Consider the following 27,855-nt stretch of genomic DNA (forward strand, 5'->3'; position numbering starts at 1 on the left):
TATGTCATATATTACAACCAACTTTTCCAAACATCTGCATTTTAAAGAAGCGATCCATAACACTGCAGCTGTGATCCCAACATTTGGTGTCTTCCACACACTGCACTGCTGCCAGATGTGTTGTGAAACATGCAACACTCTGAAAGTGTCTCCTCTGGTGTTTTTTATTAAATATAAGCAGTTGTTGTACATTGACGGATAGAAAGACTCACTTAAAAGAAATACAGTAGCTGTAATCATTCCTTCTGTTCATACTGACTCTCAATTATTCACATTCATTGATTTCATCCTTCTTAAAACTATTTCATTGTAAAGTGATGGAAGAACAAAATCCACAGTTAGAAAGGAGTAAGGAGGGAGGGAGGGGGGGGGACGGAGGGAGGAAGGGAGGAAGGAAGGAAAGGAGGAAGGAGGGTAGGGAGTAAGAAAGGAAGGAAGGAAGGAAGGAAGGAAGGAAGGAAGGAAGGAAAGGAGGAAGGAGGGAAGGGTGTAAGAAAGGAAGGAAGGAAGGAGAGAAGGAAGGAAAGGAGTAAGGAGGGAGGAAGGAAGGAGAAAAGGAAGGAAAGGAGTAAGGAGGGAGGGAGGAAGGAAGGAAGGAAGGAAGGAAGGAAGGAAGGAAGGAAGGAAGGAAGGAGGAAGGAAGGAAAGGAGGGAGGAAGGAAGGAAAGGAGGGAAGGAAGAAGAGAGGAAAGGAAAGAAGGAAGGAAGGGAGGGAGGGAGGGAGGAAGGAAGGAAGGAAGGAAGGAAGGAATGGAGGAAGGAGGGTAGGGAGTAAGGAAGGAAGGAAGGAAGGAGAAAAGGAAGGAAAGGAGTAAGGAGGGAGGGAGGGAGGGAGGAAGGAAGGATGGAAGGAAGGAAGTGGGCAAAGAAGTATAGAAGGAGGGGAGGAACGAAGGAAAAATTAAAGAAAGAAGAAGGAAGGAAGGAACAGTCAAAAGAGAGACGGGGTCAATTTGACCCGGGATGATGACAGGAAGGTTAAAAAGTGTTACTGTGGATTTTGTCTCCCATCAGTTAAGAGAGAAATCACTTTAAGGATTGATTACAGCAACCAAAACATATTTAACGTCTACATAAAGCACGTCTGCATTATTTTAACATAGAGTGAAAGAACTGCATACATGTATTATCCTTCCCGTGTGCTCTGCTCATCACTCGTGGTTAGAAACAGTCACACAGTGGAAGAGTGAATGAATCTGTGACGTTACATCAGACAGAGTGAGACTGTGATGTTTAAACTGTACGTACCGATCTGCAGCTCAGTACCTGCAACACACAGGAACTCAGGGCTTCAAAATAAAAGGTCAAGTTGAACATGAGTGTTTTTATATTAGTAGATATATTTAGATTCATGTGCTTTCCTTTAGATTCATGGCTCTATATTAACCCTTACATACTGTTCGGGTCAAATTTGCCCAGTATTGATATTTAATGGCTGTAAAATCAATATTTAATACTTTTATTAATTTAAGGGCTTTTATTCTGAAATTTGATGACTTTTCCTAAAGTCTGGCCCAAAATGCACAAAAAAGAAAATATTTAAAATGTTATACTTTTGTATCTTTCCTTCTTTCCTCCGTCCTTCCTTTCCTCCCTCCTTTCCTTCCTTCCTTTCCTTTCCTCCCTCCCTTCCTTTCTTCCTCCCTTCCTTCCCTCCCTCCTTCTTTCATTCTTTCCTTCTTTCCTCCGTCCTTCCTTTCCTTCCTCCATTCCTTCCCTCTCTCCCTCCCTTCCTCCCTCCTTTCCTTTCCTCCCTCCCTCCCTCCCTCCTTTCCTTTCTTCCTTCCTCCCCTTCCTTCTTACTCCCTCCCTCCCTCCCTCCCTCCTTGTTTCCTTCTTTCATTCTTTCCTCCGTCCTTCCTTTCCTTCCTTCTTTCCTCTGTCCTTCCTTTCCTTCCTTCCTTCCTTCCTCCCTTTCCTTCTTACTCCCTCCCTTCCTCCCTCCCTCCTTCTTTCCTCCGTCCTTCCTTTCCTTCCTTCTTTCCTTTCCTTCGTCCTTCCTTCCCTCCTTTCCTTCCTTCCTTCCTTCCTCCCTTTCCTTCTTAGTCCCTCCCTTCCTCCCTCCCTCCTTCTTTCCTTCTTTCCTTCATCCTTCCTTCCTTCCTCCCTTCCTTCCCTCCTTCCTCCCCTTCCTTCCTTCCTTCCTTCATCTTTAACAGTGAACTAAGAGAAGTCATGACGGTACTATTAATGCAATAATCGAACTAGAACAAACATTTTTATTGTCATATATCTGAGTGTGTGTTGTACTCTGAGTGTCTGTGCTCTGATCCCGACCCTTACCAGACTCATCAACCTTTTGGATGGGCTCCGAGGGCTCAGAGGCCTCGCTGGAGCCGTACTCGTTGACCGAATACACTCGGAACTGGTACTTTTGCCCGTCTTGCAAATCAAAGACCGGGTAACGAGGGGAATGCAGTTTGACTGCCGTGTTGATCCGCTGCCACGCTCCAGTGCCTGCTAAGCACTGTGGGAGAATCGGGGGAGGGGGAGGAGCGGGGAGTGAGGAGGGGGGGGGGGGGTAAGGGGGGGGTATGAGAAGGTACAGCCATCTGCGACAAACCTCATCAATGTAGCACAAACACAAAAGAGGAGCTCTCGGTTAAGTTATGTGTTTCTGCAGAGTAGGGGTCCAAATTTAGGGGTTTGTTTTAGATTGAAGAATATAACTGATACAGAAATCTGAAATATCAAATAGTGTGTTTGTATTAGACTTAGACTTTGTGAAAGAAAGAAAATCTGCTATTTGATGCGTCGTAGAGCCCAAACAAGATTGGAAGTTAAGGTCAGATTTGCATGTTGTTAAAGTATTATATAAGACATTTAATAATGCATTTAATAATAATTGCACATGTGGAAATAATATATCGTAGAGTTAATTTTTGCCATATTTGACTGAAAATAAGTGAAGCAAGAAAGTGTTTTCATATTTATGTGCTTATGTTAAATTAGAATAAACAAAAAAAACACATTTAACCTCTTAAACTCTGTCAGACTTCAGGCTTTACACTCCTACAGGCGACCCACACATATGATTTCAGCTTTTCATGGTTTACTAAAGACTGTTTTATTTACATATTCCTTGATTTCCCTGCATGCAAAATAAAAATAAAAAGATGCACAAACATCTAGAATATTTCCATTCAGTGTGATGTTGCATGTTTTACCCCTGAAGCATCACTTATATTCAGTGAAGGAGGAAGGAAAGGAGGAAGGAAAGGAGGAAGGAAAGGAGGAAGAAAAGGAGTAAGGAGGGAGGGAGGGAGGAAGGAAGGAAGGAAGGAGGGAGGAAAGGAGGAAGGAAGGAAGGAAGGAAGGAAGGAAGGAAGGAGTAAGGAAGGAAGGAAGGAAGGAAGGAAGGAGGGACTTATACTCAGTGATGTGGATACTATCATGCAGAAATTGAAATAGTTTTCACATCTTAATGAAATTTCAAAGTAAAGCTCAGAGTTTAAGAGTTTAAGAGTTTAATGTTTGATTGCTGAAGTGAACATTGAGCTACATTGACGGATGATGGACGGCCAAAGGCGGAGCGACACACACCTTCTCGATGACGTACCACAGCGGGGGCTCGTCCGCGAGGGCTGGGAGGCTTCCAGCTCAGCACTACGTACGATTTGAAAATCTCAGATGCGTGAACATCTGTTGGCTCCCCGGGGATCGTTACGTAGCCTGATGGGAAGGAACGGTGTTGAGGCAGAACGGACATACAGCTGCAGCTAATGTAGGAGTCCCACATCCAGCACTTTATTTATATTTAACCCTCCTGTTGTCCTCGAGTCAAGGAAGGAAGGGAGGGAGGAAGGAAGGAAAGGAAAGAAGGAGGGAAGGAAGGAAGGAAGGAGGGAAGGAAGGAGGAAGGACAGGATGGAGGAAGAAGGAAGGAAAGGAGGAAGGAAGGAAAGGAAGAAGGAAGGAGGGAGGGAGGAAGAAGGAAGGAAAGGAGGGAGGAAAGAAAGAGAGAAGGAGGAAGGAAGGAAGGAAGGGATGGACGGGAGGAAAGGAGGGAGGAAGGAGGAAGGAAAGGAGGAAAGAAAGAAAGAGAGAAGGAGGAAGGAAGGACGGAAGGAAGGAAGGAAGGGATGGACGGGAGGAAGGAAGGAAGGGATGGAAAGAAGGACAGAAGGAAGGAAGGAAGGAAGGGATGGACAGGAGGAAAGATTTGACCCGGCGAGGATGACACAATGGTTAAAATTATACTTACAGACGGCAGATCGTCTAAATTTACTTCCCGTGACTGAATGTTCTTTATATTATATAAGAATGTGCTTTGATAAAATGGTTTTCTCATTAGAGGGACTGATAAATGAATAGTAGATGCTCTAAATTGAGAATATGGAAAGAATTGAAAGGATCATTTTGTCCATTTTAAACTCTCAGGACTCAAAGTTTAGCAGTAGCTGAGATACGAGGGACTTCTACAACGAGCCTCAACTGTAAACTGATACCAACGCACTTCCTGTTTGGTTTTGGTTAAATTAGTTTCTGTGTTATCGACGTTAAGACGGAGATACTCAAACACACTTCAGGGTAGGAAAGGAAAATCTTTAAGTGGTTTAATTAAAAAGGTTTTGAGTGGATTAAAGTTTGAATGGAGGGAGTCGGTTAGACCACAGATGGCACTGCAATAGTTAGGATGAGGAGGGGGGAGGTGGGTTGGTGGGTTGGTGGGTTGGTGGGTGAGGTCATTAAAATCAACATAAACCTTTGATATTATATTTTAGTGTTTAGTGTGATGGGTTTTTGTTTTGTGTAAATTTCATATTTTAATGTGAAAATGTGAGAAAATCTTGTAGATAAAACTGTAATCGACAGTTTCTCACTCATGACTGACGTAAAAAAAGTAATTCAAGTTTTCTACATTCATATCAAACCTGTGTTAAAGAGCGAGAAGAGAAATAAACAATGTAAAAAAAAATTTAAATTGAGAGACTTAGCCCCTTTGTCCTTCTGAGGTATGAATATTTAGTATGTGACGGCTGTGAAGATGTTGTATATTGTCTAGGATAGGGGTGTCAAACTCAATTTCATTCAAGGGCCACATAGAGCCCAATTTGATCTCATGTGGGCCGGATCATTAAAAAGATGGGAAAGTAAAGAAGGAAGGAAGGAAGGAAGGAAGGAAGGAAGGAAGGAAGGAAGGAAGGAAGGAAATAAGAAGGGAAGGAAGGAAAGACAGACAGTGAAGGACGGACAGGAGGGAGGAAGAACAGAAGGAAGGAAGGGAGTAAGGACAGATGGAAGGAAGGAAGGAAAAAACACAGGAAGAAAAGTGGGCCGGACTGAACCCTTCGGCGGGCCGGTTCTGGCCCACGGGCCGCATGTTTGACACCCCTGGTCTATGAGAATCAGGATAACATTTATTTTTTACATTAAACTGCATTTATATTTACAGTACAGGTCCCTTTTAAAGTGTCAGTGTTATTATGAGAGTGTTTGTTAGCTTTGGGAAGAAGGACTGATTTAGTATTTGGTCTGTGTGGGATTAAGACGAAGTGGTTTAAAGGGTCGGGGGAGGGTCGGGGGAAAGCAAATGAACCCAGATCAGTCTTTGTACCTTCCAGGTCATCGTCCTTGATCACTACGTCGTACTTCCCTTCGATCTTAATCACTGTTGCAGGAAACAACGACAGCTTCGTTAGGAAACTCTCGGACGCCACCGCTCTGTATTCTGTATTTACCTTCGGTACCTTGCAGTCTCTCGCTCTCGGCAGGGTCGAGGGCGGTCACTTTGTCGGACTTGCGGGACGGCCTGCTGCAGCCGACGCTGTTCACGGTTCTGACCCGGAAGTGGTAAGAGTGGCCCACTTTCAGGCCGTGCACCGGGTATTTACACACTTTCACTGGGGCGTCGTTGTCCTGGACCCAGTGGTCGCTTCCGGCTTCACACCTACGAGCCAAGGAGACGACATCATCATTCTATCAATCAAACTTTATCAAACTTTATATGTGTAACACTTCTCTCTTTTTAACCCTCCTGTCGTCCTCCCGGGTAAAATTGACCCCCATCTCTCTTTTGACTGTTCCTTCTTTCCTTCCCTCTTTCTTTGCTCCCTCCTCCTTCCATACTTCCTCCCTCCCTTCCTCCCTCCCTCCTTTCCTTCCTTCCTACTAGTATCATATTTTTTTTAAACAATTCTCTTTTCCCACCTCCCTCCCTCCTTACTCCTTTCCTCCCTCTTTTCCTCCTTACCCATTTTCCTTTGTCCCTTCCTCCCTCCATCCGTCCTTCCTTCCTCTTTTCCTCCTCATTCCTTACTCCTTCCTTCCTCATTCCTCTCTCTCTCTCTCTCTCTCTCTCTCTCTCTCTCTCTCTCTCTCTCTCTCTCTCTCTCTCTCTCTCTCTCTCTCTCTCTCTCTCTCTCCTCTCTCTCTCTCTCTCTCTCTCTCTCTCTCTCTCTCTCTCTCTCACTCTCTCTCTCTCTCTCCTCTCTCTCTCCTCTCTCTCTCTCTCTCTCTCTCCCTTAACATTGTTAAACTGGTTTTAGGTAATGGTTGAACCAAATAAGGACAACTTTCTGAGAAGGAGCAGTTGGTCTTCTAACTATTAACTCGTGTGAAAATGATAAAAGTATTGCAGACTGCCTTCACACTCATTTAGATTTATGTTTTTCAGTTGCATCCCTTTTTTTTAAATTTTGGGTTAAGCTACCTGCTGTATTTACACATCCAGCAAAATACAGAGCAAAAATAATTATTCAGTTTGTGTTTGTGGCCTCCTGATGAATTTAAGGAGAATATTCACTCTGCTTTTAGGGCTGTTTTTATCTCTAATGAGTTGCTAATGTGTCTGTCTGCTGTTTGGTGCCAGGCAGGTAGAGTAGGGTGGGTTCATCGGTTCAAGAAGTGAAATGAGGCTTAAAAACAGAGTGAGAGATTGGGAAAACTCTTCCCACCCCTGAAGCAACATACCAAGCATCAAGATCCTCTGAAGACTGAAATAAGATAATGAAACTTAAATATAAGTGCAACTGTATTCTGGGGGCGGTTGGGGTTAGGGTAGGGTTAGGGTAAGGGGGGGGCAAATAAACATGTCCTCTTAAACGGGCTGAGAGGGGTGCTGGTGCGGCAGTTTAAGGGAGCCCAGTCCTCAAAGTCAATCTATTGCATCAGATTGAGATCAAGCCCTCTATTAACTACCTCCGAGGAAAGGAATGACAGTTTTACAGTAAACTCTACACTTCTGTGACGTTATACGTAACTCTGACTTGGATGACTTCTTTGACCCTCTTGTAATGCTCAAACTTAGCGACGCTGCCAGGGAGGACTCTGATTTCACATGGGAAGAAATAACCTCTGCCAGTAAGTCATTTCCATCTAGGAAGGCAGCCGGGCCAGACGGATATGGCTACGTATTTTAAAAGAAACTCTGCAAACATCGGTCACTGTATGAGGTCAATATCTCCGTTGTTTTAAAGAAAGGTAAAGAGGAAACAGACCTGGCTAGCTACAAGCCCGAGCTACTGCACTCCAGGACTTTGATAGATAGGTAATCACTAAAATGCTCGCTAACCGGCAAAAACAACACCTGTTATCTGTCATTCCCCGTTTCTACTGTCAGATGCCTCCTTAATACTATGTATGCTGATTGTAGGAAAACCAGTGAAGCAGCAATCTTATCCCTTGACCAGGTTGAGTAGCCCAACATGTTTGAGTCACTGTACAAATTTGGGTTTGGTGGATCATTTATAACCTGAGTGAAACTGATATATACGCCGGCCCAATGTGTTCTATCTTAACCAATGGAGACAAGTCAACCGTGTTTCAGTTCAGCAGGGCTGCCCTCTCTCACTGGACCTTTTTGCTTTTGTAGAGGCAGATATGTGTGCATCATAAAAAAAATGAAATGTGAAAACAAGAAGAAAGGCGAAAGGTCAATAGTTGTACCAGTTTGGTGATGTCATAACAAGCCTTTTAAGGAGTTGTTTTTACCATATTGATATCCCCAAAGGAGATCAGGGCGCCAACACTTATGAGAGGGTTGTTTGGAATTCCAGGAGGCTGAACCTTGGCTTGAACACGCCAGGTCAAGTTGACCTGATGCGCACACAATAACAAATGACACCCACACGCCAATGATAGTATAAAGAGTCTGAAGGGGCGTGGGTCGGGGCTGTTTTACTATTCTGCTGTTGCTGTTTCATTGGTGTTTCATTGCTGTGTCATCAATAAAGATCCCAGTTGGCTGTTCGACGACTTCTGTTCTCAGTCTCTTACTTTAACGATTGCTGAAGTTAAGTAATCCGGTATTTAGTCTACACTTTCATATGGAAACAATCATTGTGGGTTTAAAAGAGGAAGGTATGGAAACACTCATTAGTTAATATGCTGACGATGTGATACTGTACACTGGCAGGTTATCTGGATACACAATACATTTGACAAAAAGTGGCTTCATACCTCTCTCCAACATCTACAAAGTTGGGTTTCTTTGGAAGTAAGAAAGGCCTCGAAAAAGGGGAAATGGGCATTGTACTGTCTAGGCATGGGCCGGTATGAGATTCTGGCGGTATGATAACCATAAGCAAAAATATCACGGTTTCACAGTATAGCGGTATTGCAATTACAGCTCTAAAATGTTCCCAAAAGGAAGAAAAATAAAGCTGCCCCACCTGAGGGATTTCTGACCTTTCCACGTTCTGTCTTTGACCAGACAAAAAACGGCTCATACCTTAGGAACGGTATGACAGAAAATTTGGCGGCTTCGGTTATCGTGACTTTTTCTTATCGCGGTATACCTTCAACACGGTTATCATCCCATACCTAGTACTGTCCGAATTCGCAAGGAACAAATTCATTGTCTATGAAACAGTCCTGTCCTGCAGTAAACACCAGCTGATCCATATCAAAGTTGTCCACCATCTTCACTATTCCAAACTCAGGTTGTACAAGTATGACAGATTGCACATAATCTCACACTTTCTGGTTCCGCCCCTCACTGACTGGATTCCCAACATATTTGACTCAAAGGCCTATAAAAGATCCTTCCCTCTAGGAGCTGAACTTGCTACTTATCTTCGGCTGCTCGCAATGCACTCTGTTCTTCCCTACCAGCCATACAAACAAGTCTTTAATGCTTGGGATGTTGCCAAAAGATTTACTCTGAGGGAATAGAAATCATCCTCTCCCCCCCTTTTCCTTTCAGAGATGGATGGCTGACATGATTTTAGAGATAGAAAGAGACTCAGGTTCTTAAGTACCAATTCAATTAGAAAAACTCTCAGCAATCTGGGACCCATTTCCTCTCTACAGTACGTAGACGAGGCTGTGGGTGGATGGATGAGTAACTCACCCCAGATTATCCCTCATGGCTCTTGTACTGCACTTTTAAGTACTCTGTATAACTTGCAAGCTTTTTGTGCTGTGTTAGTGTTATTTTATTTTCAATTTTTACTTATTTGTTGATTTATTGAGCTTACTTGTTATCTTACTCTTTCTATTGATCTGTCTTATTGCCTCATAAAAACCCACAAAAATAAAATGTTGAAAGTAATTATAAGAAAAGTGGTGACTCTGTGGGACACCTTTCACATTTAAAAAGATGAATTTGATGAATTAATGAAGCTTTAAATAAATAAATAAATAACATATGACATATTTTTATACTTGTACAGTTATTTTTCTTTGCAGTAAGCACAGCATATGTCTCTGTGCCAGTTCTGATCTATTAAAAGAAAGCCTGAAGAGTTTTCAGGGTGCACACTGACCGATCCACAAAGTATCCAGTGATTGCCGCCTCATTGACGGAGTTGGGGGGGTTTCCAGGCAACCAGGATGTAGTCCGCGTTGACGTCATATGCCTTGACACTCATTGGTGCACCAGGGGCGCCGGCTGCAGCGGGAGCAGCGTCTACGGAGCAAGGAAACCATGACATAAGAGAGGAAAAGGAGGAAGAATGGAGAGAAAGGGATGGAAGGAAACAGGAAGAGGAAGACAAACAGAAGGATGCAAAGACAATAGACAGATACTGATACTCAACGTGCATGTATGACACAGTGTCTGCAGATTTAAAGACAATGTTTGAAGGTGAAATGAAGCAAAGAATTAAGAAGAAATTAAATGTAACCGCTCTTCCTTTAACCCTTGTGTCGTCCTCACCCGGGTCAAATTGACCCCCGTCTCTTTTGACTGTTCCTTCTTTCCTTCCTTCTTCCCTCTTTCATTTAATTTTTCCTTCCTTCTTCCCCTCCTCCCCTTCTTTCTTTGCTCCCTCCTCCTTCCATCCTTCCTTCCTTTCCTTCCTCCCTCCCTCCCTACTCCTTTCTTTCCTTCCTTCCTTCCTTCCTTCCTTCCTTCCTTCCTCTTTTCATCCTTACTCCTTTCCTTCCTCCCTCCCTCCCTACTCCTTTCTTTCCTTCCTTCCTTCCTTCCTTCCTCTTTTCCTCATTAATCCTTTTCTTCCATCCTCCTTTCCTTCCTCCCTTCTTTCTCTCCTTACTTCCTTCCTCTTTTCCTCCTTCCTCCTTTCCTTCCTTGCATCCTCCTTTCCTTCCTCCCTTCCTCCTCTCCTAAATTCCTTCCTCTTTTCATCCTTACTCCTTTCCTTCCTTCCTTCCTTCCTCCCTTCCTTCCTTCTGTCCTTCCTTGACCCGGGAGGACGACACAAAGGTTAATAACATTTTGTTAGGTTATTTTTTTCTTTCTAAGGAGCGATAGATTTTAATATTTTAATCATGTTGCGATGTTGCTTCTGCGCCTGTTTGTTGAATATTATGATTCAAAAATTAACGTAATAACGTAATAAAATTAACCTTCCTGTCGTCCTCCCCAGGTCAAATTGACCCCGTCTGTTTTGACTGTTCCTTCCTTCCTTCCATCTGTCCTTCCTTCCTCTTTCTTTAATGTTTCCTTTGTTCTTCCCCTTCCTTCCATACTTCTTTCCCTCACTTCCTTCCATCTTTCTTTGCTTCCTTCCTTCATTATTTCCTTTCTCCCACCTCTCCTTCCTTCCTCCTTTCCTTCCTCCCTCCCTTCCTCCTTACTCTTTTCCTTCCTCCCTCCCTCTTTACTCCTTTCCTTCCTTCCTCCTTCCTTCCTCCTTCCTTCCTCCTTTCCTTCTTTCCTCCCTTGCTTCCTTACTCCCTACCTTCCTTCCTCCTTTCCTCCCATCCTCTCTCCCTTACTTCCCCTCCCTCCTTACTCCTTTCCTTCCTTCCTCCCTTCCTTCCTTGACCTGAGGACAACAGGAGGGTTAAATAAAAATCATAAATCACATTAAATACCCTTTGCAGAAACCGTGGGAAGTGAAGCGCTCACTTAATCAGTTAAAAATAATGATTATGTACTTTGACCTTTTTGTCATGTTGAAGCACATTCTGAAATCCAGTTTGGTGAGAAATGAACTTCCTCCGGTACTTCATGAGCCTGCCACAAGCACTAGGTCTGAGATCTGACCTGACTTTAGTTTTAAAACTTTGGCAACGTTGAAAACAAGATAAATATTCAGGTAGAAATGAAACAGTGACATAACAGATAGAGTCCAGACTACCTATGCTGCAACAGATATCGCTTAAAGCCCATTTTCATAGTTCTAGTATCCACGTTTTATTCTAGGTGCAGTGTTCCTGAACAGCATTTTTCAGAAGTCACCTGTCAATCAAACAGTATGAACCTACTTGGATGAATTTATGATTTACATTTGATTTTCTTCAGATGTAGTTGGAGCTTTTTTACACTGTTTGCTCCACCATGGTTGCTGTCGCTGCACCTTTTACAGTTCTTCTAATTATTCTAAAACTGTGGATCCTGGCACTTTTTTGTGCACTAAAGCAATCCAGCAGGTTCTCTAGACAATCTGATCTAAGGACACTAATCTCTAAAAACAAGGTGGTGATAGATTTGCAGATGAGCGTTGTGTCCTACCAGCCACAAACAGGTAGGCGCTGTGCTCGGCAGTGCCGTCCTTGGTAAAGATGCGGAGTGTGTAGAGGCCTTCGTCGTCCTTGGCCAGGTGGGGCAGCTTCAGTCGGGCCACGCCTCCACCCACGGACATCTCCGCCAGCTTACCCGGCTTCAGCAGTTTATCTGTCAGCAGACAAGACGGAAGAAATAGTGACGAGAGACCAAAATACACAGTTAATACACAACCAGCTGTATAACTGTATATAAAAGTAGTGTAAACTAGCTAACTGTATATAAAGTGTAAACTAGCTAACTGTATATAAAAGTAGTGTAAACTAGCTAACTGTATATAAAGTGTAAACTAGCTAACTGTATATAAAGTAGTGTAAACTAGCTAACTGTATATAAAGTAGTGTAAACTAGCTAACTGTATATAAAGTAGTGTAAACTAGCTAACTGTATATAAAGTAGTATAAACTAGCTAACTGTATATAAAGTAGTGTAAACTAGCTAACTGTATATAAAGTAGTATAAACTAGCTAACTGTATATAAAGTAGTATAAACTAGCTAACTGTATATAAAGTAGTGTAAACTAGCTAACTGTATATAAAGTAGTATAAACTAGCTAACTGTATATAAAGTAGTGTCAACTAGCTAACTGTATATAAAGTAGTGTAAACTAGCTAACTGTATATAAAGTAGTATAAACTAGCTAACTGTATATAAAGTAGTATAAACTAGCTAACTGTATATAAAGTAGTATAAACTAGCTAACTGTATATAAAGTAGTGTAAACTAGCTAACTGTATATAAAGTAGTGTAAACTAGCTAACTGTATATAAAGTAGTATAAACTAGCTAACTGTATATAAAGTAGTGTCAACTAGCTAACTGTATATAAAGTAGCGTAAACTAGCTAACTGTATATAAAGTAGTATAAACTAGCTAACTGTATATAAAGTAGTATAAACTAGCTAACTGTATATAAAGTAGTGTCAACTAGCTAACTGTATATAAAGTAGTGTCAACTAGCTAACTGTATATAAAGTAGTGTAAACTAGCTAACTGTATATAAAGTAGTATAAACTAGCTAACTGTATATAAAGTAGTATAAACTAGCTAACTGTATATAAAGTAGTGTAAACTAGCTAACTGTATATAAAGTAGTATAAACTAGCTAACTGTATATAAAGTAGTGTAAACTAGCTAACTGTATATAAAGTAGTGTAAACTAGCTAACTGTATATAAAGTAGTGTAAACTAGCTAACTGTATATAAAGTAGTATAAACTAGCTAACTGTATATAAAGTAGTGTAAACTAGCTAACTGTATATAAAGTAGTGTAAACTAGCTAACCCAACATTCCCACATGAGCAACAGTGGCGAGAAAAAACTCCCTTTTAACAGGAAGAACCCTCAGAACCAGACTCAGAGTGGGAGAACATCTACCTGGACCGGTTGGGGTTATGAGTGATTGATTGATTGTCTTACCGTCTCTGTACCACTCGGCGTGCGGTGGTACGTTGGGGAGGTCGGGGACGACGACCATGGTGCAGACAAGGCTGATGGAGCTGCCCTCCACACCAAAGCTCACTGAGAAGCGATCCAGCAGGCTGACCTCCAGCTTACTGGGATGGATCTCAGTCAGATGAGGAACTGGTAAAAGAAAACAAGAAGTTAAATGGATTGTACTTATATAGCGCCTTTCTAATCTTTACGACCACTCAAAGCGCTTTACATTACATAGTCATAGTCATAGTCATTCATAGTCATTCATAGTCATTCATCCATTCACACACATTTATACACTGATGGCAGGAGCTACCACGTAGGGTGCCAACCTGCTCATCAGGGGGAATTTAACCATTCATTCTCATTTATACACCGTTGGCACAGCAACGGGAGCAATTTGGGGATAAGTGTCTTGCCCAAGGACACATCGACATGTGGACTGGAGGAGCCGAACTGCCAATCTTCCAATTGGAGGACGACCGCTCTACCTCCTGAGCGGATGTGGAGTTATTTGATTCCTCCACGATTGGGTCTTTTTTTCATCGTATCCTACAAATGTGTAGTGTAATGCTTCACTGACTGGATAAATGACATGCATCTTATAATCATCATCATCATATACTCCCTGTTCAGTTTGAATACAATCTAGCAAGCATCTCAGAAACCCATTTCCAACCCCTGATTGGACGAAGGCGGAGCTCTGTGGTAGCAGGTCATGAGACGCTGTGGTCTGTTTGGAGCAGAGAGACTCATCTCATGATGTTCTAATGCTGGAGGAAATGATTCGCTCAATTTTAATATGATTTAATTTCCTGAAAAAACTAATACATTAAGCCAAAGTATGGATGTTTAATTAGATCATCGATGGGTGGAGGGTGGGGGGGAGGAAGAGGAGAAGGAGGAGGAGGAGGAGGTGGAGGAGGAAGAGGAGGAGGAGAAGGAAGAGGAGGAAAGGAAAAGATGGAGGGGTAGGAGAAGTAGGAGGAGGAGAAGGAGGAGGAAGTAAAGGAGGAGGAGGAGATGGAGGGGTAGGAGAAGGAGGAGGAGGAGGTGGTGGAGGAGGAGGAGGTGGTGGAGGAGGAGGAGGAGGAGGAGGAAGAAGAAGAGGAGGAGAAGGAGGAGGAGAAGGAGGACAAGAAGGAGATGGAGGGATAGGAGAAGGAGGTGGTGGAGGAGGAGGAGGACGTGTAGGTGGTGGAGGAGGAGATGGAGGGGTAGGAGAAGGAGGTGGAGGAGGAAGAGGAGGAGGAGATGGAGGGGTAGGAGGAGGAGGTGGTGGTGGAGGAGGAGGAAGAAGAGGAGGAAGAGGAGGAGAAGGAGGAAGAGAAGAAGATGGAGGGGTAGGAGAAGGAGGTGGCGGAGGAGGAGGACGTGTAGGTGGTGGAGGAGGAAGTGGAGGAGGAGAAGGAGGTGGTGGAGGAGGAGGAGGAGGAGGAGGAGGAGAAGGAGGTGGAGGAAGAGGAAGTGGAGGAGGAGGAGGAGGAAAGGAAAAGATGGAGGGGTAGGAGAAGTAGGAGGAGGAGGAGGAGGAGGAGGAGGAGGAGGAGGAGGAGGAGGAAGAGGAGGAGGAAGAGGAGGAGGAAGAGGAGGAGGAGGTGGAGGAGGTGTTCGGGGCTGAAATATTTATTATCAACAGACTGACGTTCATCTTGTTTAGTCCTCTGCTGCTTGGAGCTCAGATCTGGATGAAAACAACAGCGTCTCACAATAGTTTCCATTTCTTATCAGGCCTCTCACATGCTCAGCTATTTGTAGACTAATGATCCCACATGGAGCTGACTGCCTGGGCCTGACTCCAGACAAAAATTAAAAAAGACCCCCCCACACCCCCCGACCCCCCCATCAGCTACTGCCCCTGCTTTCTTCTCACCTATATCAAGCTGGCAGGACGCCCCAGCTCCTGACGGCCCTGTGGAGAAATAAAAACCATGATCACAGAGAGGAATATAAGCTGCCTTTCACAATAAGAGTCAAGAGGAAGAGGGAGGGGCTTACTCTTCACAGTGACGGTAGCCTTGCTGGTAGCGGTGCCATGAGGGTTGGTGGCCACAGCACTGTACTCAGCGGTATCACTCACAACACATCTACGACAGCAAAGAGACACACAGTACAGACACAATGGTGTTAAAGTATATCAACATTATACAGACATAGCTTTGGTTAAAGGGTAGATGTGACTTCCCAAACTTGACTGCTTTCCTATTGATTTTACCTCTTACTTATGATCACAATACTTTAAGATGTGTAGAGAAAGATAGTTCACTATAAGAAGAAATGGTGAACTTTGAAATTGAACTTGATGGAAAAGAGGATTTAAGCTCATTAGGGAACCAAAGACCAGCCGTTAACAGACACTATTACATGGACTATAAAATGTTCTTTAAATGATCCTGGCTTCCTGTTAAGGCCAAACTGGAGCTTTATATCTTAAACATGAATTGTTAAATTTGCCAGCATCTTTGCAAGGATGTGAGGAAGAGTCAATTATCGCTCCCCAAACCTAAAAAAACCCTAACCCTACTTTAACTACTGCTACTTTAAGACATTGTGTTATACAGAGCCTATGCTGCAGACTGAAGGAACTAAATGTGTTACCACTACAAACAGAACCAAATCAGAAATGCACAACAGAGTATTAGGGCCACATTGAGGGGGGGGGGTCACAAACTTCGAGAATAAAGTCGAGAAGATGCATTTTCTTGCATATTCTTTTTAAAGTCCTAATACTTATGATGATATGTTATGATATGTGAAACCTATCCTAAAGTACAAAGTCTTCCTCTAAAACAACAGGTTACAATATTATGACTTTATTCTCGAAGTTTGTGATTTTTTTCTTCTCAATGTGGCCCTAATACTCTGTTGTAGAAATGCAATTTAACATAAATATCTAACTTTTGAATCATCTTTTGGGTCTGTTTTTTGTAAAAACAAAAAATTGGCTTTTTCGGTTATGATCTAATATTGTCTTTTAAAAAAAACAAAATGGTGTTTTCCTTTTCCTGCATTTTACAGTCACCGTGTTTTTTTCCAGTAACCACTAATGTCCATATGTTTGTCTCATGTTATTTGTGTGTATTTATATGCCTCCTCGACGCTAGCAGCTGCATAACCATGAACACAACAGGAATCCTATCAACAATGAAGGTGCTGAAAATGAGGCTCGTAACTCGGACTTTAGTACATTTAGTACACGAGGAGCAGTAAAACTCTTTCTTCTTCTCTCGTTGACGTATAAACGTTGGCGGTATAAACACACAAGACATGGTGTTCTGCTTCTTCTTTTGAAAAATGATCTCACATGTTGGGAGCGCATTCAAAAGAAGGTGTACGAAGGCAGCGGCAGCCTGAAGAGGAGTCTGGGTGAGGGTGAGAATAGAAGGAAGAAATGTGACCTTCACCCTGCAGCATGGCAACTGTTTTAAAGGTGATCCATTTTCTCAGCTGTGAGCAACTTAAAGACTGAGACTGTCTTCTTTTTCTAGCTGAACATTTCAACTCATCGCACTTTTCTTGTTTCACCCTTTCAATTAGAAAATTCATCTTTCATCTTTTTAAACGTTGGGGGAACATAAAGTGCAGTCTCCTTAATGACCCTGCAATGCAATGACGGAGGAGTGGAGATATTCAGTGCCTCGGTAGAGAGAAAGAGAGAGAGACAGAGAGACAGAAAGAGAGAGAGACAGAGACAGAGAGAGAGAGAGAGAGAGAGAGAGAGAGAGAGAGAGAGAGAGAGAGAGAGAGAGAGAGAGAGAGAGAGTGAGGAGTGGGAGGAATTCATGGCTCGAATGACGCAAAGGTCAGCACTTCGACATGAACAGCTGAGGAGCCTTCAAGATGACGAACAAGCCAGCAACGCTCTCCTCTCTCTCTCTCTCTCTCCCTGCTCTCCGTCTCTCCGTCTCAAACCTCTTTTGAATTTAAAGCCCAAAAAAATAAAAAGATAAAACTCTAAAAACTAAGAGCAGCAGAGGAAATTGCAAATATAATAAAAAATATTAATTATAAATGAGTTCCTCTATAGTATTTTAATACTGTCGGTAATGTGTTTTCCTCTCTTCCTTTTTTTTAACCCTTTATTGGGCAAATAACTATATTTGGTAACTTCTGTAAATATCCCAAAATATCCTTCCTTCCTTCCTTCCTTCCTTCCTTCCTTTCCTTCCTCCCTGCCTTCTTTCTTCCCTTCCTCTTTTCCTTTCTCCCTCTCTCGTTCTTTATTTCCTCCGTCCTTCCTTCCTTTCCTTCCTTCCATCTGTCCTTCCTCCCTCCCTCCCTCCTTCTCTCCTCCCTTTCTTCTTTCCTTCCTCCGTCCTTCCTTTCCTTACTTCCTTCTGTCCTTCCTCCCTCTCTCCTTCTCTCCTCCCTTCCTTCTTTCCTTCCTCCATCTCCCTTTCTTCTTCCTTCCTTCCTTCTTTCTTCCCTTCCTCCCTCCCTCCGTCTCTCTTTCTTTCCTCCCTCCTTCCTTCCTTCCTTCCTTCCTTCCTTCCTCCCTTCCTTTCAATGAGTGTCCTATAAAGGGTTAATTTCACTCTCATAACACAACTTCCTTCATATTTTACCAATGATCAGATTATTTTAGCTTCTTGTGGACTGTAAGGTTTTATTAAAGCAGTGTGTTGGTGCACCTGTCGCTTCAGATGGCAATTTCAAAATATCTCACCACACACATATACACCAAGGAAGGCCCAAGTAGAGAACAGAGGTCTTTTTAACTTCGGTTAGTAGATATATTGTCATTTTTGATTAAACCAGAGCAGAAATCGGAGCTAACTAATGTTATCCTGCTAACTAAATTCAGACTAGTTAGCTTGAGCCTGCAGGACCTGGACATGTGTTTTCAATGGTCTCAGTGGTCCTGAATCCACTCTGTTGCTCTGCAGTTAAATGTATTTAGAAAAGAATTGTCTGCTTCTACTTTTCTCTGAGCTTTTCGGTCAACTTATTAATGTTTTCGCTTTGTTATTCATGTAAAGTCGGCAACTGTCAGCTGCTAGTTGGGTCAATGTTAAAACTTTGTTAAGAAATACTTCCACAGACTGTAAAGGGACCCTAGGTAACCAAACCAATAGGTCAGGGAAGGGAAATGGACATAAATGTGACGACGGCCACCCAGATCTCATTTTTGATTAAACCAGAGCAGAAATCGGAGCTAACTAATGCTATCCTGCTAACTAATGCTATCCTGCTAACTAAACTCAGACTAGTTAACTTGAACCTACAGAACCTGGACTTGTGTTTTCATTGGTCTCAGTGGCCCTGAAAAAAAATGTCTGCTTCTACTTTTCTCTGAGTTTTTCAGTCCACTTATTAATTCAGTTCGTTGATATATTGCCAATTTTGATTAAACCATAGCTAAATAACGTTATCCTGCTAACTAAACTCTAGTTTACTAGCTAGTTAACTTGAGCCTACAGAACCTGGACTTGTGTTTTCATTGGTCTCTGTTGCTCTGCTTCTACTTTTTGGTATTTTAACTCCTTTTCTTTGAGCTTTTCAGTTCACTTATTAATGTTGCCGCCTTGTTATCCATGTAAAGCTGTCAGCTGTTAGTTGGGTCAGTGTTAAAACTTTGTTAAGAAATACTTCCACAGACTGTAAAGGGACCCCAGGTAACCGAACCAATAGGTCAAGGAAGGGAAATGGACATGAGTGTGACGACGGCCTCCCAGATCTCATTTTTGATTAAACCAGAGCAGAAACCAGAGCTAAATAACGTTATCCTGCTAACTAAACTCAGACTAGTTAAGTTGAACCTGCAGAACCTGGACTTGTGTTTTCACTGTTGCTCTGCTTCTACTTTTTGGTATTTTAACTCCTTTTCTTTGAGCTTTTCAGTCCACTTATTAATGTTGTTGCCTTGTTATCCATGTAAACCTGGTCAGCTGCTAGTTGGGTCAGTGTTAAAACTTAAGAAATACTTCCACAGACTGTAAAGGGGCAAAGAACGTGCTGGGACCCCAGGTAACCGAACGTAATAGGTCAAGGAAGGTAAATGGACATGAGCGTGACGACGGCCACCCAGATCTCATTTTTGATTAAACCAGAGCAGAAACCAGAGCTAACTAATGCTATCCTGCTAACTAAACTAGTTAACTTGAGCCTACAGAATCTGGACTTGTGTTTTCACTGGTCTCTGTTGCTCTGCTTCTACTTTTTGGTATTTTAACTACTTTTCAGTCCACTTATTAATGTTGTCGCCTTGTTATCCATGTAAAGCTGTCAGCTGCTAGTTGGGTCAGTGTTGAAACTTTGTTAAGAAATACTTCCACAGACTGTAAAGGGGCAACGTGCTGGGACCCCAGGTAACCAAACGTAATAGGTCAAGGAAGGGAAATGGACATAAGTGTGATGACGGCCTCCCAGATCTCACTCTTGGTGGTGTTTTCTTTTCTCATTGAGCCAGCGGGAAAAGTCACGATACTTCTGATGGCCAAAATGAAACCGATTCATTGGCTGTAGTGTGTGATTTAGGCAGATAAGCTAGATGTGTTTCTCTACATAAAGACTTTGAAATTCAATTTCAGTCTTTTTTTCCTAAACTGTTTCTACAATTTCTGTTTTTCATGACTTCAGACCTGTTTTTGACAGACCAGTATTCTTTCAATTGAGTTTGAAGGAATGATTAATACAACAACTGGCAAAAAAAGTTTGGATTTGGGAGTTGGGTTGGTTGATAACTCAAACTCACATATACACAAAACAAATATAACAATGGCTTTTAGTTTGGAATAATTCAAAATAAAAAAAAATGGCCTCATGGTTGTGTTGGTGTCGTACCTGCTAATGATCAAACTGTGGACTCCATACTTGTTTTCAATCCTGTACTTTCCTGGAGCGCTCAGTGGGTCGACTGGTGCTCCTCCTTTATACCTGCAGAGAACCAGCAGTTGTTCACAGTTACAGCACACGCTAAGACTTTAAACTGATACAATATCTACCAGTGTGCGTTATAGGGATCCATGTCTTTCTGATGATCCATCCCATTACAAAGTTTAATGTGTTGCGTCTTCAAATAGCAGGAGATATTCAGGCTATTAAGAGGATGTGTCCAACATTGTAAATAGGAATTAAGGGGATTAAATGAATGCCAGCAATGCTAACAAGCCCTTTAAGGGGAGATCAATGCTGCATATCTTAACTAATCTAGACACTAAACTATGAAGGCAGCCACATTTCACAAAAATAAAGAATTAAAGAAAAACACAAGAATAACTATACTATAATCAACAGTAAGCATGTGGTCATTATGTTCATTGGACATTTGATGGTTTGTAATACTGATCTTGCAGGTTGTAAGTCCAAATATTCTTTATAATGTAATAAGGGTTAGGGTTAGGGTTAGTTAGGGTTACTTTAGTTTGGGCACTTCTCTTTATTCTGACATAAAAATGCAGTTAAATATTTAAAACAATGTCTCCAATGAGATGTGGATATTCTGACCATTTAACAATGGGCCTGGGGTTTCCCTGCACGGTGCAGAACAGTTTGACGGGGGTCTTCTCCCACACGGTGTGGGGCCGCAGGGCCACCACGAAATCCGGCATCTTGTGGACTTCGTCCAAAGAAATCACCTTCTTGTACATCATGTTCTTCACCTGGAGACAGAAGATGATGATTGTTGATGATGGTTCAATTATACAGCTCATAAGTCACAGCGCAGTTACATCTTTTTTTATTCTGATCGACAGAAACTGTAATTTGCTGTTTATGTGTATATAGCATGCATGGTAAATATAAAGACCAACTGTTTCTATGAACAGAAGACATCACTGGAAGCATTTTGCCACCAGCTGACACTTGTATTAATAAATCTGAAATCTGCCAAGACCAGACGGATTAGAGAGGTGAAGTCAGCAGGCAGCAGTTAGCCCTGTGGTCAAAAAGCAGTCAGCAACTTCTAGCATCAGCATCATCCGTCCGTCTATGTACAGCAGGGGAAGACTCATACACAATGACCACAGTATGTCTTTTAACTATTACCAAGACCTTTTCCTAAGTCATTTTTGTGCCTAAACATAATCAAACAGAAAACGTTCATATGAATCATTTTTGGATGTTTATTGAAAATTGTTTTAGAAGGCAATGACAAACAGAAAACGCTATAACAAAGAACTAATCCATGGAGTTTGTTTTAATTGTAGTAAACTTTGGGTGCACTTCAGGTCCTAAGCCTTTTTTTTTCTTCAGACAAACTGTAGGAAACAACTAAATAAAAGCAGAGACACAACTTCACACTCTAAGAGAAACAAGAAAATCAGTTAAGAAGATGAGAGGTCCAGAATATTATTATCTTACAATCGTATCAGAGATGTGTTGGATCTACCTCTGCAGTCTGATTTGGGGGATCTCATGCTGGGACAAAACGCTTTTCTATTAAAGACTGATTTATTTGAATGCATCAGTAGCTATTCATTTATAAACACAGAGGTTTAGACTCCAAAACTTTTTAATTTACTTTGATTTGAAACACAATAAAACACACATATTACACCTGAAACAGTGTGTCGGGTTAATGGTTAATGGTCCGGTAATGATTCGCTTAACTGAACTGGGTTGATATATTAACTCAGACTGGGTTCGGGTTAGGCTTAGTTTCAATTAAACCTTTTAAAAGAACACTGTCTGCTTACTGAGTCCCAAAAACTCTTCATCAGAGTTGTTGCTATGCATAAATATTGTCCCTGAGTCATTGTAAGGCTCATCAAGCTCACCGTCCCCAGACTCTGTTTCAGTCCCAAAGTCAAACAAAGCATCATCCTCTGATCCATCAAGTGGGAAAACAACAAAATGAGTGAATCTTTTATTCTTCAGATCTGTGCTCATACTGTGTGTCGCTGCCACAGCTCAGTATATGCTGCTCATTGGTGCTCTTTTGCATATCGTGCTTCAACATTTGCTTCTGTCCCAAACTAGTGTCTGAAATACTTCTGATCAACACACTGAATCAGCACCCGCGATTGAACCCGCCTGCTTTTATTACAGTACAGCATACAGCATTAACAGCTCATCAGTAATAAAAAGCCTTCTTAGTGTGGACAGCCTTTTACATACCTATGATCATATCCAGATCAAACCTCTCTGTATCATTCTGAAGTAATGAAACTATACTCTCTTGTTTCACATAATAGAAATCGGGGAAAGAACTAAGCAATAAGACACTACGAAATAAATAAAGCCCCAAACTGAATGCATTAAATGGTGAAATATTGTCCACATGGTTACTCACCTCTCTGTCCATCGCAATACTGTCCACATGGGCCTTGGTGGCAATCCGTATCCTTGAGAGCTCCTCCTGAATAACAGCCAGTCCTTTCCCAACATTCGTGGATACTCTCTGGTACTCCTCAGTCTCATCAGCACTCCTAACAACACACAACTCCTTAATTAATCTACTGTAATGGGTATTCTTATTATTCATCTTCTCTGACATAATCTGTTGACCATGACACCACTTATGTTACATGAAATGCTGATTGAGTGAATATCATGTATGTTATAATCTACTGACTAACCATTGTCCTGATTGTACACACATTATGACTATTGTGCTTACATTGTTCTGATGGTAGAACAAGGTCATCCTTTCACAAGATAATGTATTATATATAATCTGACTGTTTCCTCTGCTCTGGGCTCGCTGTGCCATCTCACGCTTGAGACAGCAAGGAGTCCGTCTGCAGACTGAATAAACTAGAGAAAGACAACGAACGACTTCTTGATAATAAATATTGCCAGAACAGTTGGCGTTGTCGACAGTCTAGGAACCAGCCGGTAAAGACAAAGTAGGATTAATAATCTTGACCATTTTACTACATTTGTATTATCTATCTCTGCAGTCTGATTTGGGGGGTCTCATGCTGGGACAAAATGCTTTTCTTTTAAAGACTGGTTTATTTTAATGCACCAGTAGCTATTCATTTATGAACAGAGGTTTATACTCCAAAACTTTTCAATTTACTTTGATATGAAACACAATAAAACATATTACACCTGAAACAGTGTGTCGGGTTAATGGTCCGGTAAGGATTTGCTTAACTAAACTGGACCGATATATTAACTCAGGCTGGGTTCGGGTTAGATTTAGTTTCAATTAAACCTTTTAAAAGAACACTGTGTGCTCACTAAGTCCCAAAAACACTTCATCAGAGTTGTTGCTGTGCACAAATATTGTCCGTGAGTTATTGTAAGGCTCAGCTGGTAAAAATAAAGTAGGATTAATAATCTTGACCATTTTACTACATTTGTATTAAACTTTATACTCTAAACTTTTGGATTGGATCAAACTTGGAGGCAAGAACAGGAGGAATACAGTATATCTATATCAGATTGAAGCTCATGGATTTATAATTATTTCCTTAGTAACTTTTAGAAATATCATCAAACAGCTTAAAATAATTTTCTTTATATTGTGGCACAATATAAAGAACCTTAACCCTAACCCTAACTCCTATTAATCTACTAATCTAGGAACCAGATGGTAAAAATAAAGTAGGATTAATAATCTTGACCATTTTATTACATTTGTATTAAACTTTATACTCTAAACTTTTGGATTGGATCAAACTTGGTGGCAAGAATAGGAGGAATACAGTATATCTATATCAGATTGAAGCTCAGGGATTTATAATTTTCTTTATATTGTGCCACAATATTTGTAATATGTTTATATGAGTCCATTCAGTTCATTTACCATACTTGGTAGTTCTGCAGACATCTCATGCATATAAGGTCTAAAACTCCTCAATCAACACCAATCTCTAAATTATCATCACTGAAAAAATGAAGAGTTTGTAACACTGAAGAAATGTGCTGCCTTGCCTTGAGTCAGATAGTGGAGACTGCACTGTAGTTACGTATTACCTTACACCTAAAATAGCTTAGACATATGTCAGCAACCGATGGGAACTCACCTCTGCCGGAAAGCCGGTATGGTATAGGCCGGTTCTGCCATAGCCGTTGTGGCGTGGGCGTGCTCCTTGCTCACCGATTTAGAACTTGATTTCCTGTTGAGGAGAAAGTCCATCACTAAAGGGGAAAATGTACCAACAGACCTTTCAGCTTTTAGTTTGGGAGAAGCAGTCATCCTGGTAAAAACTGCCATAATCCACCAGAGTTCTTGTCTGAGTTTGATCGTAAAAAAGGTGCCAACTTCTTACAATTGAAGGCCTCCTTGTCTGTAATGTCATGTTTTAATATTCTCTCATTTACTGAACTTCTATACTATCTTCATGGTTCCTCTTTCTGTGGTTGGAGCCACATTTCTCTCATTCATATTGCCAATATAATCCAATAATATCTCCTAAATATCCTAAGTAATCCCTTCAACTGATATTAAGTCATTTGCATTACAGAGGGAATATATCAGTTACATCTTCACAAGTTCCTGCTGCTACCTCCTCATCATTGTGTTTAGTTTAAAGGGTCTGCAGCTAAATCCATTTGAAAGATGGTTGATGGTAATTAGCCCAATACAGATGAGGAGAATTTGACCAATGAGCAACAAGGACATGGACTCAGACTTCATCCAAAAAATCATATGAAAGGATAAATGAACACGACTGACAAACTGGCAAAATAGTAATAAGAAAGGTCTGTATGAAAAGGCAATGAAGACCCAATAAAGCAAATGACAAATTTGGTCAGTAGTGACATGAATATGAACAGCTTGGACCCTTGGCCTCAGATGGAGGTCAGGTTCAGGGTAATGGCATGCATCCTGTGACATAAGACAGAGGCTACATGACAACATGGCAGCCAGCTACACAAATCACAAACCAGAGCTCGGCCTGTGGTTCCTCATAAGTGGTGCTTGAGGCAGATTTAGGTTCTGCCCTCATCTCATCATCACTAATGATTACGAAGCTGGTGCAGCGACTGACTCATGAATCAAATTCAGCACAAAGCGTGACTTTGCTCCTCGGCAGAGCTGGACAAAGAGCTAGGTGGGTTGCACACTACAGCTAAAAACACATAATGGTCGTGACCTGTGTAATAAAAACAGACAGAAAGTGTTGGCAGAAGCTGCAGCACATCAGCAGCACTATCATCTATCATTGGTCCCCACAATGGAAAGGGGCCATGGCAAGTAAAGCTGGCAAGTACCTCACTGATGGTTATCTTTAAACGTTATATGGTTGAGAATACAGAGCATTTTTATATAACTGTAGCTTTTCTTTGTTTTTTTCATTGGTTTCATTTCATCTTGTCCAATCTTGGGTTTAAATATGTGTTATCTTTGACCTCAAACTACATTATTAACAAGAAGAGAAATAAATAGGGGCATCAATAGGGTCCAACATTAAACTAAATGGTAGACCTCTGATTTTACACACCAAAGCCAATTTACTAGTCACAAATTATTGAAACTATTTCTAGTAGAATTACATCACAAAGTAAACCGAACTCGATTGGCTTCTCATTCTTCGCTCTTCTCCAAAAACAACTGTGCTATCTCAATCTTTACCTTGTTTACTAATTACAACATTTCTATTCAGTTTTCAGCTTTAGACGAGTTAAATCAGACATTTCATGGACATGCCACCTAAAATAACCTCTCAGAGTTCTCAACGTCTGACTAGCATCGCCACTAAAGGCCACAGACAAACACAAATGGTGATATATATAATTTACAGTGAACGTATTGTAACTCAACCTTCTATAGGCTGATAACCAATGCAACATGCTCTATGATGCTCGCCATGCAGTGTCGTATCGTAGCAACAAAGGTTGGTGGTGTAGTTGAATGACATCAGTTTCCAACAGTACTTATTATACTCTATTAAAGGGCTTGATTTTAGGGTCTATGATGCTTTAAATCCAGTAAAACACAGAGGGACTGAAGAAATAGGATCTAACATCGGTGTTGTTGGAGAGTCCTGTCACTCATCATCCAAACTCACCAAGTAATTAAGGATTTATTTATTATATCTGGCCCTGCACAGCTTTAAATATGAAGTCAAAAGACAAATGAAAAGCCAGCTAGCCAGCTAGGAAGCAGACACATTCACAGTAAGAAAATCAGCAGCAGGCCCTTTCAGGTATACGCCCCCTCAGCAGCTGCTCTAGCAAATCTTCAGCTCTACCCGGCGAAGCAGCAAGTGGCAGGTGAACTCCACCTTCATACCTTTCAACATGATGCTTCACAGCACTTTTAGTGTGATGGTAAGCATAATCAGTTTTGACATGGCTCGCATGCTTCTTCTTTTGCCAAGATATGACATTGGAAGCCATGACTGGAACACTTCAAGGAGACCTGGCCAAGGGCACCAGGGGGAGGAGGAGACCAAACATGTGTTAGCCGTGACAGCAATGTCAATACAAGTCTTCCCTTTAGCATTATTGCTACTGCAGCCATACTGAAGTATTTACTGTGCTGCCACCTTCTGAACATAAGTACCAAGTGTTAACAGATACTGAGCATCATCATAGCAATACATCATCATGCAGTATAGAAATAATGGTGCAGTACAGTCAGTAGTGTTGTTCCTTTCTAGAATATGTTATGTGGTTTCATCTGTATCATGGGAGGAAAAACACTATTTCAGAAAAATACTAATATTCAAATAATTCATAAACATCATAAGAACATGTGTAACTTATTGGAAGACATGCCCAATATTTAGGAGGCATCAGTTCAAATGTACTGCCAGAGCTCAGCACTTCAAAATGTTTCACCTTACAACCTCACACAGCTCAGCTATGAATAGCTTGGAGCAGGCTGCCTATTCCATGATTGGAGAAATGAAGGAAATAGAGTCATTAGCAGCAGTGCACAGCCCTCACACTATTTAATTAAAACCATCACAGAGGAAATGAGACTAATCAGACTGAATAGGCTTTTTTGACTTGAACACAAGAGAAGGACTTAGTTTTAAAATCAGCTGTCAAATCCAGACTCTGCTTCAGGGTAATTATGCTTCTATTTTATAAAATGAATTATTTCAACCAAAGAACATTTTTACCTACATCTACTTGACTGACACAAATTAGCAGAGGAGGGTCAGCAACCTCTTAATGCACTGGTATGTGCTACAGGAACTAGAGATTACAACAGACTGCTGCTGAGTCCCCTCACTGGAGACAGATTATCTGACTACAACCATTTATTATAGCAACACATTTCATTTATCACACTCCTGACAGCAGATAATTACTCTTCCTATCCTGTACTTCCTTTGGCAAAAGTTATATCTCCAATTAAATCGGCTCAATTGAGAGAAAATATAAAGAAATGAGACTTACCCCAAGAGATTAAAACAGCGCAAAGCGGTGGCAGACTAGCCTGATGCCGCTTGGGAAGCACTTGCTGATGGTAACAAAAATATTACCCTCTCAGAGGAGGAATGCTGTGTCCCCTTCCACCCCATGTATGGATGCACTTAAGACTATATATAGCATTTACCCCCAAATTTTGTTCTCATTCTGCACTTTGGAGATGGAGAGTGTGCATCCGTACCTGCAAATGTATTGAATAATATTGGAGGTATGTTTTATCAGCT

General features: G+C 41.5%; 1 protein-coding gene across 1 annotated transcript in view; it reads right to left on the minus strand.

Annotated features, from left to right (window-relative positions):
* myom2a (myomesin 2a) overlaps nucleotides 1–27,634 on the minus strand; it is a 62,066-nt gene extending 34,432 nt beyond the window's left edge. The window contains 17 exon segments of the mRNA XM_053340987.1: nucleotides 2,278–2,467; nucleotides 3,544–3,567; nucleotides 3,569–3,672; nucleotides 5,558–5,611; nucleotides 5,691–5,890; nucleotides 9,708–9,757; nucleotides 9,759–9,850; nucleotides 11,864–12,025; nucleotides 13,334–13,498; nucleotides 15,225–15,263; nucleotides 15,350–15,438; nucleotides 20,135–20,227; nucleotides 20,798–20,952; nucleotides 22,584–22,719; nucleotides 24,268–24,360; nucleotides 26,481–26,609; nucleotides 27,599–27,634. Coding sequence (XP_053196962.1) covers nucleotides 2,278–2,467; nucleotides 3,544–3,567; nucleotides 3,569–3,672; nucleotides 5,558–5,611; nucleotides 5,691–5,890; nucleotides 9,708–9,757; nucleotides 9,759–9,850; nucleotides 11,864–12,025; nucleotides 13,334–13,498; nucleotides 15,225–15,263; nucleotides 15,350–15,438; nucleotides 20,135–20,227; nucleotides 20,798–20,952; nucleotides 22,584–22,719; nucleotides 24,268–24,360; nucleotides 26,481–26,587 — 1,753 coding nt within the window. The 5' untranslated portion in view covers nucleotides 26,588–26,609; nucleotides 27,599–27,634.
* Between the last annotated feature and the right edge of the window lie 221 nt (nucleotides 27,635–27,855).

The sequence above is a fragment of the Scomber japonicus genome, chromosome 2, assembly GCF_027409825.1.
Source record: "Scomber japonicus isolate fScoJap1 chromosome 2, fScoJap1.pri, whole genome shotgun sequence".
NCBI lineage: Eukaryota > Metazoa > Chordata > Actinopteri > Scombriformes > Scombridae > Scomber > Scomber japonicus.